The sequence below is a fragment of the Limanda limanda genome, chromosome 22 (assembly GCF_963576545.1).
Source record: "Limanda limanda chromosome 22, fLimLim1.1, whole genome shotgun sequence".
NCBI lineage: Eukaryota > Metazoa > Chordata > Actinopteri > Pleuronectiformes > Pleuronectidae > Limanda > Limanda limanda.
This window is the reverse complement of record NC_083657.1, coordinates 17562344-17579270: the sequence shown is the minus strand read 5'-3', so window position 1 is coordinate 17579270 and position 16927 is coordinate 17562344. Positions and strand designations below refer to the sequence as shown.

At 39.7% G+C, this 16927-nt stretch overlaps 1 protein-coding gene across 1 annotated transcript; it reads right to left on the bottom strand.

Moving 5' to 3' along the window:
- Positions 1-272: 272 nt before the first annotated feature.
- Positions 273-4047, bottom strand: cd248a (CD248 molecule, endosialin a). The gene has a single exon (XM_061066184.1). The coding sequence runs from the start codon at positions 3889-3891 to the stop codon at positions 1564-1566; it is 2328 nt and encodes a 775-aa protein (XP_060922167.1). The 5' UTR covers positions 3892-4047; the 3' UTR covers positions 273-1563.
- Positions 4048-16927: the final 12880 nt, after the last annotated feature.

Genomic DNA, 16927 nt, shown 5'->3' with positions numbered 1-16927 from the left:
AGTATAAATACAATCCACATCACTGCAATCCACAAAACCCCATATAATATGGTGACGAATACATTTTATCTTGTTGTATACTCACTAGTATTCATTGAGTATTTAAAAGCAACTTAATGGTCTTTCTAAACAGCTGGTAATTGTGTTTATATGATAAAAATACATCCTCTAAGACACAGAAGGGTCTCTAAAAGGAAGTGTAACGTTTGTTTCCACAGTGAATAATAAGGTTTCACACAGAGTCCCTGTCATACCTTTTAATTCAAGATTGATTCACATAATAATATAAAAACATAACAATATACATTAGATGTTTCTTATATTTCACAGTCTATCAAAAAATATTTTCTGTCTGAATTTGAAATGGCACTAAATGGAAATGATGTCAAAATAAGTATGTGCTTAGATTTCTTTCATTTGGGCTTTTCCCACTTTGTTTAATTAAAATGAAACACCTTAAAATCCAACCGACACTTCTACTTACAGTTTTGTAATCTGGGATCTGAAATTGTCAAATTAAATTTTCACCATAAATTGTAAAACATTTTGCAAAAAGAAGTTTCAGAAGAGTTTCACACTTAATATAGTCTCAGAGCTGGACATGATAAACAGCAACAATTAAAACATTTAAAGGCTTGGCAAAGACATAGACTTCTTCTATTAATGATGTAAGGTGATCGATGGCTATTCTAATATCATGGCTAATATTGGCTACCAGCTCCCACAACATTCCTTGTGCAATGTGAACATCTGTTCTTCAACTTACATTTTTAAAAAAGTCAGAAAAGGGATAGGTGCTGTTAAACTGGACATCAGTTGGGAAAAATATTACCATGTGTAGACAGACATTCCTTTGTATTTCACTAGGTTTATTGGGTCCATAAACTGTGTCATTTTTAATTTATTACAATTGTTGAATTTACTTAAAAATTTGACAAGTATGAAACTTAATATAAATACAATAGAAACACAATACACAAAGATGGTTTCAGTCTCTCATGAAGTAGTTAACACAGTGATTTTCAAATGATTGTTTTTCCAGCAATATCATGTGACTTCAGAATGTCTTTTTTTCTTGAAGGGATATAGAGTTTCCTCTTCCCCATTGCTGATGTGAGCAGTTCGAGTAACAGATGTCTACCGGGATATGCAAATGAAATTAACTGAGCCCGAGGATTTTGAATGAAAGAGACCTTGTAGTCAAGTTTTGCTATGAAATGAATACATTTCTACAAACAGTATCCCTAGATATTAGAATTTTTTTTGACATAACAAATAAAGTTTGTATAATTTATGATACTATAGCAATGTCCAATTTTAAAAATCTTTATACAGATTTGACCACATAGAGAGTGTGTACCAAAAGGTCTTGGTTTTCAGTGTGTCTTCATTGCCTCTATCAGTTTATATTCAAGCGTGATATCTAAATGTGCTCAGAGTGGGCAGTTTCCTAGTTAGAGAGGGTTAAAAAAAAATGTTCTGCCTTTTACCAGGTTCATTATTCCCTCCAGCTTACCTCTGAAAAAGAGATATTATTTAAATGCTAGGTTCTCCCTTCTCCGTTTAAACACAGGTTTTGACCCCGACTGAGGGGTTAGAAGCTACCTGTGGATCATGAGCCCCTGAAATCCAGTGGTAGCAGTCAGTCACATTCTTACTGCGTGGTCGGAGAGCACAGTGAGTACAATAGACAATGACCAATGCCAGTATCACCAAAATGAGTATGCAGATGGGCACTATTAGTCCTACCAGGAGCCAGGTGCTGCTGATTTTAGGCTCACTGTTTTCCGAGCCAGAATCCGGGTTGTCTCCGCTCCTTCCACCCCCACTCGAAGTTGGCTGGGAAGAGGTAAGCCGTGTGAGAACAGTTGGATCTTGGGAGTGTGTTATCTCCACATAGTCCTTTTTCTCCTCCCCCAACTCCTCTTCTAGGTACTGTTCTTCGTCGTCCCCTCCTTTGTGGTAGCTGGAATCCGCAGTCATGTTGTGGCTTGTGACTGTATCCTCTGGATTTCCTGCTTCATGGCTGGAAGTGGTGAGACTAGACCACCAATTCCAAGCTCCCTCAGAGATTGAAGAGGTGGAAAGGAAAGGAAGGGCTGTGGTGGTCTCCTGGTCATCTTCATATGCGTCTGGTTCAGTGCTAGTACTGGTTTCAGGTGGAGGTGTGGTCGAGATGGTGTTTGGAAAAACCTCCAGCTCAGGCTGAGGTTTCTGCCCCCACTCTAACCAATCACCTCCATTCATGTCTTTGTCTTTCTCATCATTCTCATTCCCCTGTGTCAAAGGGTCCACTGCAGATGAAAAGGGCAGTTCCTCCTGTGGAGCACTTGTGACCCAAATGACATCAGGGTTCAAAACTCTGGGTGGATCAGTCAGCCAGTTCAGAGATTGTTCCTCCTCTGGGGGCCAGTCAGTGTGGCTCTGCTGCAGATTCCATTCATAGTCCATGAGGTCCCATTCAGGCCCAGGTTGGTGAGTGACCCAAGGAAAAGGAGAGGTAAAGGCAGAATGGCCATCTCCTTCCCCTCTTTTCTGACATGAGTAGTGATCAGACATGAGTTCATAACCTTCCTCACAGTAGCACTCGAATCCACCGTCATAATTCACACACATCTGCTCACAGGTCCCAGGGATCTGGCACTCATCAGTGTCCTGGCATCGTTTTGTGTCCTCAGGTACTGGGGAAAACCCCAGATGGCAGTGGCAGATATGAGAGCCTGGAGTGTTCTCACAGGCATGCTCACATGGGTCATTTATACACTCATCTTGATCCTCACATCCACCCTCATCATCTGGATGGTAACCATCCCGACATCGACATTCAAATGTCCCTGGAGCATTCTCACAAAGTTGTTCACAAGGACTCTGGAGGCACTCGTCTACATCCAGGCAGCCACGTTCGTCTGGTGCAAGCATGTATCCTTCAGGGCAGGCACAGCGATACCCATCTGAAAGGGGCAGGCACTCATACTCACAGGGGGCCCCTTGACAAACATCAGACATCTCACAGCTCTGCCCATCATCTCCGAGTTGATACTCATCCGCACACTCACAGTAGAAGTGTTCCCCAGCCGTCCTGCAGAAATGCTCACATCCACCATTATCCTGATCACACCAACTGTGGGATACAATAGGATCAGAGCAAAGAGGGGAATCTCTTGACCATCCAACAGAGCCATCCTCCCTCAACATACACAAAACGGACTGTTCCTCCTTGGTGCCTATGAGGCATGGCACAGTAGCATTAGATCCAAAGGGTACATGGGTTAGCAGTGTGCTTAGAAGGTTAAATGGTGTTTTGTAAAGGATATGGCCTCCACCTTCTGTCCATAAGGCTGGACACATTCCTTTATAGCCATAATGACAAAGATACCCATCTGCAGGAACTGAGCAAGAGTCATCCTGCCATTTAAAATTATCATTCTTCTCGTAAATGCTGTAGCCCATGACCACACAGCGTGGCACCACACATAAATCAGGGGAGTCCTCTCTCTGCCAGTTGGTGTACTCTGTGTCCTGGTCACCAGTGGTCCAAGAGAAACCCCGCAGGGGGCGAGCAGTAGTACACTGGCGAGGCTGGCGCTGCAGGCCTATCCATACCTTGATCTCCGTGCGTGAGTGGCGCAAGTCCAGAGCTGAGAAAAGTATGGCAATAGTGGTGGCATCCTCTTTGTGTTTGATGGTGGCGAGATTGCCTCCTCTCTCTTTGCAGGCCCTCCATGAGTCCAGAAAGGTTTTTTCTTGGAAATAGACCACAACGCAGCCATCAGCATTACAAAGTGCATCATTCTCTCTCAGTTCCTGGCCCAGGACGGCAGAAACTCCAAAAAGCAAAGCCAGCAAGGAGGTTAAGAGAAGAGCGCCAGCACTGCTAACTAGGCAGCCCATTCTTTTTTTGAATTATCTCTCACCCTAACTTCCTACACTACCTAACAGTGGTTTCTCTCCTACCCCTCTTTGTTGTCTCTCTGAGTTTAACTCCCTTCATTTGAACTCAAATTTTTTACACTGCCTGCGCTCTGTACTCTATCCTGTTAAAACTGATCTGAGCTGGAGTTGAGTGCATGCAGATTGTCCCAGCATTTCACATAGCAGAGAGGGAGGGGAGAAATGGCAAGAAGCTAGAGGGACTGATACATAGCAAGAAGGAGGGGAGCAAGGAGGGGAGCAAGGGAGGGAGTTGAGGAAAAGAATTGTATGTTTTTTAGAAGAGGTGGTGGTTGGGGGTTGGGGGTTGGGGGGGGGGGTACTATGTGTATGTGTGGGTCCGAATGGGGGGAGGTGCAGCAAACTATGCTTTTCTCTCTGTCATATGGTTTTCATAAGCGCTGTTCATGGACATAGTTTGGTACTCTGCTATTTATCTGCACAGACATATACACATTCACTCATATAGGTCCACATGCAATTTGTGGCACTGTGGCCCAGTCATTAGCCATGTTCTGGAACCGGCAATGTTTTAAAAAAGATGTGATTTTGTTAACATCTGTGTACAGATTCAAAACCCAAAATTGTCAAATAAGAAGGGTGCTCGGACAGTGCATATATCAACCTAGACTAGTGACCTATCGTGACATGTTAAAGAAAGCACTTGTGCATCTGGATCCGCTGTGTCATGCCCCTCCACACCAAGGGAAATCAGTTCAGTACCTTTTGAGTAACCCGTATGATTGACAGACAGGCAGACAAACAAAAAATAAATTACTATATAAACATAGCCTCCTTGACAGAGGTGAGACCATAATTTATTAAAATATATTTTCCAAGGGCGGGGCTTAGCTGATCTTGGCTAATACACTTTTAGGATTTGTCCAGTCATTTGTCCAGGGGTGCCACAAATAGTAAAATTGTGTGCCTAAAATTTCCCAAAATTAGGTGTGCATGCTTTATTTGAATAGCGCCAAATCAAAACATACATAAAATAATGTTTGGTGCGAGTGGGCGCAACCTGTCCCACCTTCGCTTGTAACACAAGAAGACATAAGCACTGAGTTTCCTTCACATCTGATGAAGGGGACACAAATGATGGAACTTGGTGCATATTAAATGAAATGCTACATATATTTAAATTCCTTAGAACAACAAAGTGCTGCTAATAGTTGCACTGTATGAATGTGTGCATTAATGGGTGAATGTAAAACTGTACTGTAAAGAGCTTTGAGTGGTCATCAAGACAAGAAAAGCGCTATATAAATAGAAAACCATTTACCATTTACAGTCTTTAAAGAGAATTGAACTATCTGAGGTGACTTTGTTAGAATTTCTCAAGCCTGAAACCTGCTAATTGCTTCTTGCAGATTGAATTCATGCTGTTTGAGCTGCTTTCAAATTCCCAGTTGTTTCTATTGCTATTAACATCTACACCATAGACCCACAAAATATTAATATACTATGCCCATCACGTCTTTCAATCTAATTTTACAGTGGAATTATCATTTTTTTAGCATGTAGCACATATTGAATGTTTGAGACTGTATGCTGCACGGGTGTAGGGAGTGCTCCCAAAACCAAAGAGTTGTAGCCACAATCATGCACCTTGTTCATCCCCATTACTTTACAAGCTCCAAATCGTCTTCTTGCCCTTTATTTTAGCCCATGCATTTCATTCCATGATGAAATATTTTTCCAGAAGATTCCCCTAATCTTGGACTTAACAATGTGGAAATAGATCATCCCAAAAAAAATAACAAAGAGTTTGCATCTGAATCAACTTTGCTCTGCTAAATGCAAATGACTCTCAGACTGGGACATGGATGTAGGGAAAGCTGTTGAGGTTGCCAGTGTGGAGGAAGAGGGCCCCTGGGTTTGCTATAAAAACAAAGCCAGGCCGGTGAAATGGAGACCTGTGTTCCTACATGGAGTACGTAGAAGGGTTAGAGGGTCTGGATATGTGTGTCTGGGCTGAGGAATGGGGGATGTTGAATAAGCTGGGGCTGTGCAGGAGTCCTGTGAGTCTGCAATAAATCCAGCTGTCTGTGGAGAGAGCTCATAGTGTGCAATATGCACCTAACTGTGGAAGTTAAAGTGATGTAAAAAAAAAAGTGGAATAGCTTCAGCTTCAGCAATTGCCTGTAGGAAGAGGGTTAAGTGTGATGGTTACACGAATCTTCAAAGTGACATTTCACATTTGTCAAAAGTATTCAAGCAACATGTTTTTCTGTAAAATCTCACGGATGTACTGTTACAGGACATACAGGTGTAGATTGAAGCAGCAGAGGCTGAAATATTCTGGACCAAAACCATAAAGAATTTTATTTAAAAATGCACTACTATTTCCTTGAGAAAATAATAATTGTTATTTTTCAGTGAGCTATAATAATGGGTCACTTTTAGGAGCAACTCTCAAGTGATCCCGACTGTCCCTGTCAGGTCAGAGAATAAGGAATATTTAATCAGAGATATAAACCAAACCTAAACCTCTGCTGTATATATGTATATGCATCTGAAATCCTTAGTTTATCCAGTTGTTCTGCAAGCAAAAAACATATAGCAACTTTATAAAAGAAATGCAGCTCTTAGTTCTTTACATACAATATTGGTGAAAATAAAACATGGTTAAGTGTAATTCAAAATAAGTGTTAAATAATATCCTGGATGAATTAACATGGGAAACTAACAGAAATCTAATATAGGTGCAGATCTCCATCATGGCAGCAACATTCATAGAATCGCTACCTCTTTAGCAATGTAACTACTAAGTAAAAGCACAACATTCATGTTATTGCTATATCAAGTGGAATTGCAGTGCTTTCATTTTGAACCGTTTTGCACTTGGGTATGAAGACTGTGTTGATTGTGCAGACCTCTGAAAATTATCATGCAGTGTATGAAACACAACAATTTATTTTAAAAAGCCATATGTGTGAGGAGTAATAGAACCATTTCCATTTCATTTTATGAAAAATATTGACTATAGAATTGATGCAAATAAACTAGGTAGGATGAAAGTTTTTTAACTTCACTCTGCACCTACAAATCTATGCATACAATGTCTACAACGTAAACAATTAAAAAAAGTAACAGTGTATTGTAGAAGTGTCGATCAATGGATTAATCAAATTTTATTCTCATAGCACTTGTTCACAAATCACAATCAGCCTCTTTGCTGTGCTCTCAGCCCTTGACTAGAGTGCGGAAAAACAACCCAAAACCCCCAAGATACACTGCCCCGGCCGAGATCCTGGATCTGCAACAAAAAAGCACAAGAGCTCTGGTAAAGACGTTAGGTCAGTACTGTATTGATGCTTGATTGAAGCACCATGTGTAATGTGTCAGCCGAGAATCTAGGCCTGTAGCAGCTAAGAGATGGTCAAATGGGAGCCAGCCCTTACTACAAGTTTTAGCAAAAAAGATTTTAAGCCTACTCTTAAGAGACTGAAACACCCTCCATATTTCTTATATATATTATATATATATATATATATATATATATATATATATATATATATATACATTCTTAACTTTCTTATTTAAGGGATGGATACAAACAACCCAGATGAATTATCAGTCTAGACTTCTTGGACGCAAGTCAGACCTTTGTAACGTTAAAAAATATCTTCTTAGTCATTATTCGCACAGCTGGTGAAAAACTGGCGTCCCAAATCATTTTGTACATTAAGGGAAAGTATCAATACTGATCCTGATTTGAAAGTGTTAATGGAGTTAACATGTTAATGGAGCAATTATAAAGGTGAATTCATTCAACACTCAAATTCCCCACCTCTGAATATAGCAGCGTAAAGAGAATAAATCTGTCTCAGGCTCTATTATTATTATTATTATTGATGACATTGTATACCAGAATCAACTGCAGTGAATCGATAATACTTATTTAGTAGTGCAGTCTGTTGTGCTTTCTTCACTGCACATCCAAAGAGTTCTGCTGCTGAACGGGACACTACTTATTACTTTTTACCGAAGTGTCCTTGGGCAAGATGCTGAACCCCGAAAGGCCCCCCGTAGAATAACAAAGTGCTGCGAATAGATGCACTGTATGAATGTGTGTGAATGGGTGAATGTAAAACTGTACTGTAAAATGCTTTGAGTGGTCATCAAGACTAGAAAAGCGCTATATAAATACAAAACCATTTACCATTTACCATTTATCCAACCTAGTAAACCAAAGCTGGCCTTGTGTGCTAATATGTTTCCCATCCACCACTAGAGAGAGTTAAAGGGAATGAAGAAAGTTTTAGATTCCAATCAGACCCCTCTGGGATTTTTATAGATTTCTAGACAAAGTCTAGGACTCCTATATGTATTAAGCCTGGATGTCAGGAGCACATACCTTGAGGCAGATAGAGGAGTTTGGAAAGTGACTGTCCCAAAATGTATGTTCATGTGCAACTATTGCACAGAAAAAAAAATTTGGGAGATTTTTGTATTGTTTATTCTCTGCATAATACGTAGCGTATGAAGTGGATTTGGAGCGCTGCATTGGATTCAGGGGTCTGGTTGTTATTCTACTTGATTCCTCCCCCATCTTTCCAACTAGCCAGGAAATGGTATTTTTTTTCAAATTGGCCTCATAATACTGGAACTCCAGGGCATAATCATCGTTGTAGTTTTCCACCACAAAGCTGCTTGGTGACATGAACAAGAGCGCAGAAGACAATCTATCACCTGATAAGAAGTGTCAAGGGAGGGAGAAAGTGAAACATTATGCTCTTCTCAGGGGAAAGGACAGCACAGGAAAATAAGAAAGTGGTGTACTATGTTAAGGTGCAGCATTATGTCTGTTAATTGGGAATAATTTAAAAAAAGAAAATCAAAACACAATAAATGAAATGCAATTGTCTTAATCCAAAAGCTGATATCTAAAATAACATAACAGTTTTGGGCTTTTCAAAGATTAACTACAGTTCACAAATTTAATTGAGCATTAACATTTCAATCAGTTATATCCTAATATACATTGGAATTTAAAATGCGCTCTCATTTACAATAATAGTTGCTTTAATAAGCAAATATTTTGTCACAAAGACATGTTCTAAACCTTGACTTTTTGATAACAGCGTTAAGCTGTAAACATTTAAAGATTTAAACAATGTCTGAGTTAACATTTTGTAGTAACAACAACATTAAATCTCTATGTGACAGCATAACACTAGCTGCTGTCAGACATTCTTTGAACTCCAAAGACCTCCATACTTTCTGTGGAGGAGTTGTATGTGTTATCGAAATTAACAGTTTCTGCTGAATTTCTCCTTCGGCCCCATAAAATCTGTATAATGTCTGGAGAACCCGCAGCAAGATAACTCCGCTGGGTTCATCATTACACGTGGCATCTGTTGCACTGCCTGTCCTGGGAGAGGGATCCCTCACATGTGGCTCTCTCTCTGAGGTGTCTAGGTTTTTTTGACCCTGTTAAAAGGTGTTTTGAGGGTTAAGTGCTGGGATGTGACACCTTGTTAAAGCCCCATGAGACAAATTGTGATTTGGGAATATGGGCTATACAAATAAAATGTTGTTTCTATATGCTGTAAACTAGATCTCTCTGCCGTGGAATTAATATGTTCCATCCTGCCACTGCATGCTGTACCACACCTCACAGGAATCCTTTGTTGCTGCATCTGAGCAGAGAACCCCCCACTGCGTTGTACATGTGGTAAAGGCAAACTGCAGAGAATCTCTGGACCCAAGAGTACAGAGATCCGCCTCTAAAAACAGCTACTTTGCTACTTAGGTCTACAAAAATTTGTCAGCACATAAACTACAAAGAAATAAGCTAAGAATAGATCCTTTGAGAATTTGACATGTAATTATTATTAGCTACAAATTTATCAGAACAAACTATTTGAGTTTAACATCCTGAATTCAATGCTTATGATACTTACAAGATTATGATACAGTATATCCAAAGACTTTGAGAGGTCTAAAATGCACCAGATAAAAATTGCTTTGATTTTGCACACCAAGTGTACAGAGAGTATGGGATCTCTAAAGTTATATTTTGCTTTCCCTGCACTCCCTCCCCCAACTACAGCACGTCCTGTTCCCAAAGTAAGAGCAAAGTTTGATCTAGTGGTTGTCTGTGGAGTATAACAAAGACATTATAGCTGTGGACTGTCAAACAACACCTAGCCTTTATCACTGCTCGCCAAGCTGTTTCTGTTATGGTGGGACACAATAAGCCATGGCTGAAGCTCTTTTCAAGACTTTATCATGTTTCAGATATGGGATCACATGGGGGAAAAGACTGCTCTGTTACAATCCATTCAGTCCCAAAGAGCTGCAACATTTTCCTTTATATAATATATGTTACAATGCATGTACTATCCTGAATGTATTTCTTCAACATATCACAGTTTTACTTCTTCAACTTGTTAAAAGACGTTTTTGTTCTCGCTCAATTCGCTTCTCAGAAATTGACTTCTGTCCTGGACACATGTGATTCAAACAGCCATTTTATGTTTGCATTATGAATAGTTGCGTGGGAACCTAAAGACACAGATTACTAGGCTCTCCTGAAAAAAGCAAACCATGATAAGACTTCATGTGCGTGCACTAATCTGCTCTGGGAAGATAGGACTTTTGTAATATTTTCTTAGGTGATAGTACTGCTACTTGAGTAAATTATCTCAATACCTCACTGATTTCAAACTGTCTAAGCACATACATAACATAACAACAGATTTCAGTAAAATTTGTTAGACATGTGAGATAAACAGCCAATTGAAAAATATTGGGTATGCTAGAATACTGTGACAACCCAAGTGCTGAAGATTTCCCAATATTGTGGGCAGAGAATAAAGATTGTATCGGATTGTACTTTTACTAGTACAAGTGCAGTGCCCATTGTAAACATGCCTGTTTGAAATGGGAACATACTTGACCAGCCTCAGGGTTCTGTGGACTGAGTCCCTAAGTCCGTCTTTACTTGCCACGGCTCAATTACTGAGGATCGGTTTTACAGTTTCCGAAATAAATCTGCAATCAGCATTACTAAAGGCCAAGCAAACAGCCCATTCTGAAAAGGCACGTATAGACTATAAATTAATACATTTAGATCCTTAATGCTTCCAGCCTAACATGAGTGAAACGTAAACTAGGAAAGTAATACCTGCTCAGTTGCCCGTTTTAGGGGAACGAGAGTAACCTGATGAGAAGTGGGCTACTGTAACAAGACATTCATGGACTAGGGTAAGAAGCATGGAAGTGATGTAATTCTACTATACAAGCAACCCCAGTAGAGAGGTTATATGCAGGTGATGTGGGACATATGGATTATATAAGACCCAACATCTAAGCTAAGAAAGAAACAACTACTAGCTCACTGTTCCAATGTTGGCAAGCGCAAGCTACTATCACACATAGAGATTGAAGGTGTTCAACAAGATGCAAGGCGTAGCCAGGATGACAGGTCAGGTGGGAGATATCATCAACCCCACCCTCCAAGCCCCAATTACAAATATACCTAATACAAGGGCAACTGACCTGAGATCATTACTAAATTAGGATACTCTGAACTTTTGAAGCTGATTATGAAGGCCAAGAAAAGTACCCACTGAAAGCATGTTAGACCAAGTGTGCTACATCACTGTCCCACTCAAGTCCACATTTTCAAATTTTTGGGAAAAGACATTTAACTCTGATGGTAATGGAAAAATGGACTGTATTTATATAGCACTTTACTAGTTTTATTGACAACTTAATGCAAGTTGCATTCAACCGTTCATACAGTGCTTCTATAAGCAACGCATTTTCTATCACTCACCATTTTTGCCACGATGCACCTCCTTTGGACCATTCTGTACTTTTGTTAATGGACTTCCTGTTTTATTTCTTTTTGGATGCACCCTTGAGATATGACCTCCAATAGCCAAACTTGTCTATTTTTGTCAGGATGGAAATGTTGTGCCAAGCTGTTTCACACAAACTCTAAGAGAACTGAAACTGGCTATTCTCTGCATAATAATCAAACAAAACCAACGTGTTGTGAATGACATTGTTATGTGTTCCTTTTATTCTGAAACTCTTGTCATCCTCCATCTTTGGTACTACCTCAACTCCTGCATACATTTTTTCTAAACATTCCACTTCTATTGCCAGTTGTTCCATTAACTCCTCCAGGACATCTGGATCACAAAGTTTATCCTCAGTCTCACTTCCATATGGTCATTTTTAGGAACAGATTTTCATCGTCTCTTTTTTCCTTTCTTTTCGTTATTTTATTTGAAGGCATTTAGAAATAGGATTTCAACTTTGTGTTTGTTTATCCATTTAGCACTGACAGATCCCATCTTATATTAGGAAACTTCATTGTACAAATTCTAATAAGCAAACCACCAGATAATGAGTTCTCATGCACCTTAACAGTTGCAACAAATAGCACTATCAAATGTGAAGATTTCTTTGACCAAGGCGTTTTGGCTAAAAAAACGCTCACCATAGGGAAGCTATTGCTTACATCACTTTAGAGAAGTGAATATGTTATAAGTGTTTAGTAATTTAGTGTGGCCCTTGAATGATGTTATTAAAACTGTAATGGCCCTTGATAATAACAAAGATTACTCATCTCTGCCATTCAGTAAGCATAGATTTGAGTTGTACTATACACTGGTATGGTATAACTGGACTCAAAGATAACTGGTAACCTTTGTAAACCTTGGTGAAAAGAAAACTGGTCTCTGTTAAATATGACAAGATCTTCCAAAATCAAACAACCACAAGATGTTCAACTTTTCCTCAGTTTTCTCTGGCTATTGATGTACCAAAATACATGTACAAGTACTGCAAAGATGACAGAGAAAGTGCCCTTCTTGAACCAGTGAAATTCCATATTAGTTTCTACGATGTATGTCAATACCAATAGAAGCATTTTCCCCTACTCAACATGAAGGTACAAAAAAGACTAATAATCATAGTTGTAGGTGTATCACTGTGCAAATCACTTTAAGTTGATCTGAAGAAAGAAGCTGCAAGCTGCAGATGGGATCTCCTAAAAATGTCATGGTTTCCATTCTCCTCCCAGCCCCACAGGGTTACGGATACGAATTGTTCCCACTCAGCTGGAGCATAAGCAGTTGTTTACTGAGCCTTCAACAACCAAGGCATGGCCACTGGGCCGGCCAAGATGAGCTATTTTACCCAAAAGTGGCTTGGGGAGCAAGTGAGGTCCGCCCCTTGGGGGATGTAGAGGACCCTTTTCCCTCCCTCCCTTTGTCATCCTCTCCTCCCAGCCTCACAATCCCATAAACACATTTTTCCCCCTAGTCCTTGCCCCCCTCTGTTCCACTCCAGCAGGATGGGAAATACATCTGAGAAACTTTGGGAGCACAGCCAGTCAACCTCTCCTTTTTTGTTTGTACTCCCTCCCTCCCTCTGCATTTCATGAACATTAATTATCTGCACTGACTTTGACTTATGTGTCCCAGTCTCACAGTGTATCAGAGACACAGAGAAGGGGTGAATTACAGGGACTTAAATCAAATTATGTTTTTTTACCCATTTAAGGCTGTTGCGTGTTAAGAGACTCCAGCTCCACAGCACAGCTTTGCGTTTAATATTTGATCCCTTTGGCTGTCAGTTCTGACTATGTTGGGAAAGCCAAATGTATGAATGAGTTGTTATTTTCTTTATGTTTGAGTAAGCAATTCAGAGAGGATAAATAATATCCCTCTGATAGGTCTTAGAAGGTTGTTTTAGATAGTCTTGTAGGGATGTATGTAAATTAGAATCATTTATATGGTTATGGACAACTCTAATGGCAATTGACAGTTGTTTCTGTTCACAAAGTTGTCCTACCGTCCTGTGTGCCCCTTATCTGTTACTGTTGAAACACAGCTGGACAGTTTTTTTGGCAAATCATCTCCGCTACGCATAAAATGTATATATCTAATCCGATCTTGTCTCATAAATACCACACTTAGACTTTTATAGTTAGTAAATGTTTTAAGGCATCTGTAAATTTGTCATTTTACTTGTTTTGCAGTGCAGAATCCGATTTGACTGATGTTGCATTTAAGTTATCAAAACACATTTGTCCTTAAACCAATCAGTAAAAACATCCACACTTAATTTAATTTATCAATATTTTTTTCTCATTGTGTTTTCATCAACCCTACTGTTGACTGTAAACACTATACATACATACACAGCCACTAACCATGAATAATTAATAAACAAATTAGATACCTATAGCAAATGAAAAGAACAAAAGCACATAGAACACGAAGGGCACAAAAGTATAGTGAAGTATAAAAATACAGGCATATCAAGCAAAAACAAATTAGATGTAAGAATATATCTCCTCTTGTTCGAGCAGGGTTAAGCATTCAGTAGTAAAGACATATATGGTACTGAATGCTGTGTACTTCCAAATCAATCTTTTCCTGACTCACTCATTAACCCAGTACCACCGCCCCCCCCCCCCCCCCCCCCCACCACCCCAGACCCTGCTCTGCCTGACCCGACTCCTTGTGGTCTAACCCCCGACTTCCTGTTGTATTTTGGGGGAAAGCTCAGTCGGAGCGTGAGAATGTTTTCAGTGCAGGCTGTCGTGACCCAGTGGTATTTGAAGCAACATACACACATCAAGTATTTCAGTTTCAAAGCTCACCCTGAGGCAATGATACAAGGCCTGGGATTCATCAGGGATCATTAGGATTCTTTTCCTTTTATCACATCTGATAAATATCTGATTGAGTCTGTCTGTTCTGACGAAAGAGTTGATGCAAGACTGACTGATCCCCCCCCCCCCCCCCCCCCAGAAACAAAAAATCCAAAATCAAGTTGTTATGAGTTAAGGAGGTGGGGTGAAAAAACTGACCCCATTTTAAAGTGGGACTTAATAACTCAACCTCCATTGGGTTTTTGCATGATAAACATCTCCCAGAGTTCTCCCACGGTCAAGCTGGCTCATGTCCAGGACTCCCATTCTAGAGTACAGTCCCCACACTGCAACACGTAGTTGCTCCATCTACTTTCCAAATAACAAGACGAGTCTTAACATAGAGATTCTCTTTAGTGAATTCAAAATGGGTGGATACACATGTGATACCAGAGGCTTTATACTAACAGCAACAGCTAACTAAACTACTCACAACATTGCCTTTTCAGTCCCATGCATGCTCTGAGAGCATTATGAGTATTTTAGTGCTCTCAATAAAACTTAAGACATCTGGATTCTAAATTGTTTCCGGTACTTAGTTCACAGATCAAATATTCAACAACATTAGTTCTAGCTTATCTAGTCACGACAGGATTGGCCATTCTGCTGCTGTAGGAATGTGGCAGACAGCATGCATATGGGCAGTTTGCTGTGAAGATTGTAGATAGTCAAAAGACACTCATATTGAACCCAAAGTAATGAAGCAAATACAAGGGCAGGATCATCACAAAACTATCAGACAGGACCAACAACCGACAGATCTGTTCTGTTTCAGCTTATGTTCACTGTTCAGAGCAAGCAAAGACTAACACAGAAATAAATCTAAATTATCGTAAAGACAGGGGCAAAGTTCTCTAATGAATGTATCTTGGGAAGAACGTGCAGATCTGAGTTAAGGAGAGGGTACCTCAGAGGTCACCTCTCAAATTGCTATGCTTATTCTTTAGTGGAATGCAAGAACTCTGATTGAAAATGGACAAGAGTTTAAAGGCTATATCAACACTTTAAAAACTAAACCAGATTCCATATGTATACAGGAAACATGGCTTAAACCAGCTTTGGAGTTTATTATAAAGGGATATACCAGGACACACAAGGAGAGAACCAGTGGAAGTGGTAGAGGATGTGCAATATTTTTCAAACAAGGAGTAAAGTACAGACACTTAGCCACAGTGCTAGAATTAGAGGTAATAGCTACTGAATTAACGACCAAAGAAGGAAGTATGAAAATATAAAATTTCTATTACCCATGCAAACAATTAGAAGAAGACAAACTAAAGTCAATGGAGAGGGACACTAATCTGGTGTGAGGACTTTAATGCACACAGTTCAGTGTGACGGGATCAAGACTGGAGAACTTACGGAAGATATAATGAATGAAAGGGAATTGGTGTGTTTAAATGATGGTTCAGGCACAAGGGTGAATTTGTAGAAGGGCACAGAATCAGCAATTGATTTCCCTTTGGTATCACCATCTTTGGCTGGACTAAGTAGTTGGAGGGTATTGAAAAGAGGGACAGTTGGCATATATATATATATCTCAACTTCACGTTCCATTTTACCTTGTGTAAAAACTTGAAACGGTTTGAGGCGATGGGTTACATGTGATTGTCTTAAAAGTCTACTTGATTTGAGAGTGTGGGAAAGTGGGAAAGCTAAGGCAGAGTGTTATGCTTGGGCAAAAAGTAAAATGGCAGAGGAAATTGGAGTACCTAAGAAAAGATATAATGCCTCGTCCAGTAACTCCCACATGTCTATTTCACCCTGTGTCCATAGATTTTAATAATCAAGAAATAATACCAACATGAAGGAAGAGGAAATTAGCCAGGTTTGGTTAAAGAAAGACAAAGACCTACACATAAAAAGTTTATTCCAATTCATTAAAAAAACTGGACGATGGAAATGCCGGTTTTGTTTTGGTTATCCCAGATTTAAATATAACAGTAAAGGAAAAAATACACCAGACCACTCACGTATAGTTGAGATTTTAGCCAATTTCCTGGAATATGCACAGAACTATTATCAGCAATGGTTTTACTTGAATTCATGCCATCCTTAAAACACATGAGACATAGATATCTGAGATAAATGAAACACTATTGAAACTATATCGTACGAAAACAGAGCTCAAGTTTATGGGGATCCCAGCTCCCAGGGGCATTGAGGGGAATGAGAGCAGATTTGCTGGCTAAACAGGCTTCATAACAAAACATAACTATAGATGGAGCATTTGGTGGAGCTGAAGATGAAGCACTAATAAAATGTCACACCACAAAAGGCTTGGCAAAAGCATTGGAATGAGGGAAACAAAGG